Here is a 2,532-nt window from a genome sequence, read left to right as displayed (position 1 = left end):
CCCCTCTTCTAAAACACTAACTTTATCTATTCCTCTGAAGGGACCCCAGAATTTAAGGCCCCAGAGTTTTACGAAGAAGAATACAATGAACTGATTGACATATATTCCTTTGGCATGTGTATGTTGGAACTAGTAATCTTTGAAGATCCTTACAGTGAATGCAAAAATCCAGCTCGAATTTTTAAGAAAGTTAGCTCGGTAAGTTTGATAAAGTTGCTTCTTTAAGTTGTGTAGGCATTACATGTTTGAGTGAATCAAAGCGACTTTATTTATTCTCAGGGTGTTAAACCTGCTTCCCTCGTCAAAGTTACTGATCCCCAAATCAAAATATTCATCGAGAAATGCCTGGTTCCTGCTTCGCTGAGGTTGCCTACCAAGGACCTTCTCAAAGATCCATTTCTTCAGATTAAGAATTTAAATGAGCCAACCCATAGTCTGTTTCTATATTTCACCTTACCAAAGTCCAAGATCATTAAGTTCATTGAAATCTGCACCTCATTCAATGGATGTAGATTCCGAGTATAATCAATCAGTTTATACAGACTCCCATTGTGGAAGTCCTTGTGCTCCGACATTAGAATTTCAGAGGTTTAATCGGAATAATGAATTTAAATTGACGGGTAAGAAGAAAGATGAGAACTCAGTTTCATTGACCTTGCGAATTAAAAGCCCTTCAGGTATGTAGATGAATTCTAATTCATTATTATTTTTATTCTTTTGGCATTTTGGAATAAAATTGTCTCTTTGTTTATTAAAAGCTTTCGAATTTTTCAGGCAGAGTAAGGAATATACACTTCAATTTTTATCTTTATACTATCACTGCACTATTAGTTGCGGCTGAGATGGTTGAACACTTGGAACTAGTTGATCATGATGTAGATTTTATTGCTGACTTCATTGATTATCTAATAATGAAAATTTTGCCTAGTTTGAAGCCTTCCGATTATTTTTCTAGTGGAGGGAGAAGTCAAAGAGAAGAAGCTATAGAGCATTACCTAAACTTGTCACCCATCACTACCACATCTAATGCTCGGCAAGATGATATTCCAGTTCTCAATATGAATAACCAAATTGGTAGTACTCATCGAGCTGATGAAGATAAATTGTATACAAATTCAAGTAGCACTTCTTGTCACGTTACTTTTGCTTCCCCATCACATTTGGCAAATGTGTGATAGATGGAGAGTGTCAAGGTTCAGGTGTTACTGAATTTTTGGAAAAAGATTGTTTTAACTACTGATCCAAGCTCAAAGTATGATCTTAAGATATGATACACACTGTACAGAACCACACTACACTAACTGTTCCATTGGATGGAAGGTTATGGAAGCTTCTCGATTGTTAGTCAGTTAGCAATAACAAGTTGTTAGAGGTTGTTAGGCAAGTGGTTAGTCAGTTATGATGAGCTTTCACTAAGCTGGAAATGAGCTCACTATCTTAGCTCAAGTATATAAATAGCTGCAATGCTGTAATGTACAGATGATGAAGAATAAAATTCCCAACTACACTCTCTCCTTTCTTCTTCCTTGTTCATGGATTATCAAGATATAATGCTTGAATTTCACATGTTATCAGAGACACGAGCTCAATACTGAGAGTATTTCGATCCTTTTTTCTCATATTCTCAGAGAATTCTTAAGACCTCTGTATGTTCTCTGTTTTTTGTTCTTTCATCTCTGCAAGTTTGGTTGATTTTGCAGTTCAATTTCTTCATTCATGGCACCTAAAATTGATCAAAGAGATCCACTCTTCATTGGTGCTTTGGATAGTTCAAGCACTATACTCGTTCCAATCAAATTAACTGGTTCAGAAAACTATAGTCTATGGAGTTGATCTATGCGAATTTCTCTCTTAGGGAAGAGAAAGTATGGCTTTGTCACTAGATCTTGCAGCAAGGAGTCATACAGAGAGGAACTCCATGAACAGTGGAAAAGATGCAATGCTATTGTCCTCTCATGGATCATGAACACCGTGAGTGAAAGCTTACTATCTGGGATCGTGTATACTACAAATGCTTGTGTTGTCTGGGATGATTTTAAGGAAAGATATGACAAAGTTAATTGTATGCGCATATATCAATTGCATTGTGAAATCACTATGCATTCTCAAGGTACTGATTCAATCTCAGCATATTTTACTAAGTTGAAAACCTTGTGGAGTGAGTATGATGTTCTGGCTCCTAATCCTAGCTGTGATTGCCCTAAGTCCAAAGAGTACTCAGATTATATGTGTCAACTAAGACTTCTACAATTTTTGAGTGGCTTGAATGAGTCCTACGATCAAGATAGGAGACAAATATTACTCTAGGGAGTAACTCCTACTCTCAATCAAGCTTATGCTATGATCATAGAGGATGAGGTACAACACTCAGCATATTGCTTGTTGTGCACGATAGATCAGAACCTCTTGCTATGCAGGTGAATCACAATTATGGTTATGGACAGGGGAACACAAATTACAAGAGTAGAAAGTGCGAATACTGTCACCTCTCAGGTCATACAAAAGAAAACTGCTACAAATTGATAGGGTATC

General features: G+C 36.7%; 1 protein-coding gene across 1 annotated transcript; it reads left to right on the top strand.

Moving 5' to 3' along the window:
• Positions 1–114: 114 nt before the first annotated feature.
• Positions 115–2,110, top strand: LOC124891138 (probable serine/threonine-protein kinase WNK4; the record flags this gene model as incomplete). Its single annotated transcript, XM_047402948.1, has 6 exons — positions 115–198; positions 280–433; positions 513–677; positions 775–1,105; positions 1,701–1,804; positions 1,856–2,110. Coding segments are annotated over exons 1-6 (1,093 nt in total), but the record flags the coding sequence as incomplete, so codon positions are not given.
• Positions 2,111–2,532: the final 422 nt, after the last annotated feature.

Source organism: Capsicum annuum, unplaced genomic scaffold (assembly GCF_002878395.1).
Source record: "Capsicum annuum cultivar UCD-10X-F1 unplaced genomic scaffold, UCD10Xv1.1 ctg31132, whole genome shotgun sequence".
Classification (NCBI taxonomy): domain Eukaryota; kingdom Viridiplantae; phylum Streptophyta; class Magnoliopsida; order Solanales; family Solanaceae; genus Capsicum; species Capsicum annuum.
This window is presented reverse-complemented; position numbering and strand designations above follow the sequence as displayed.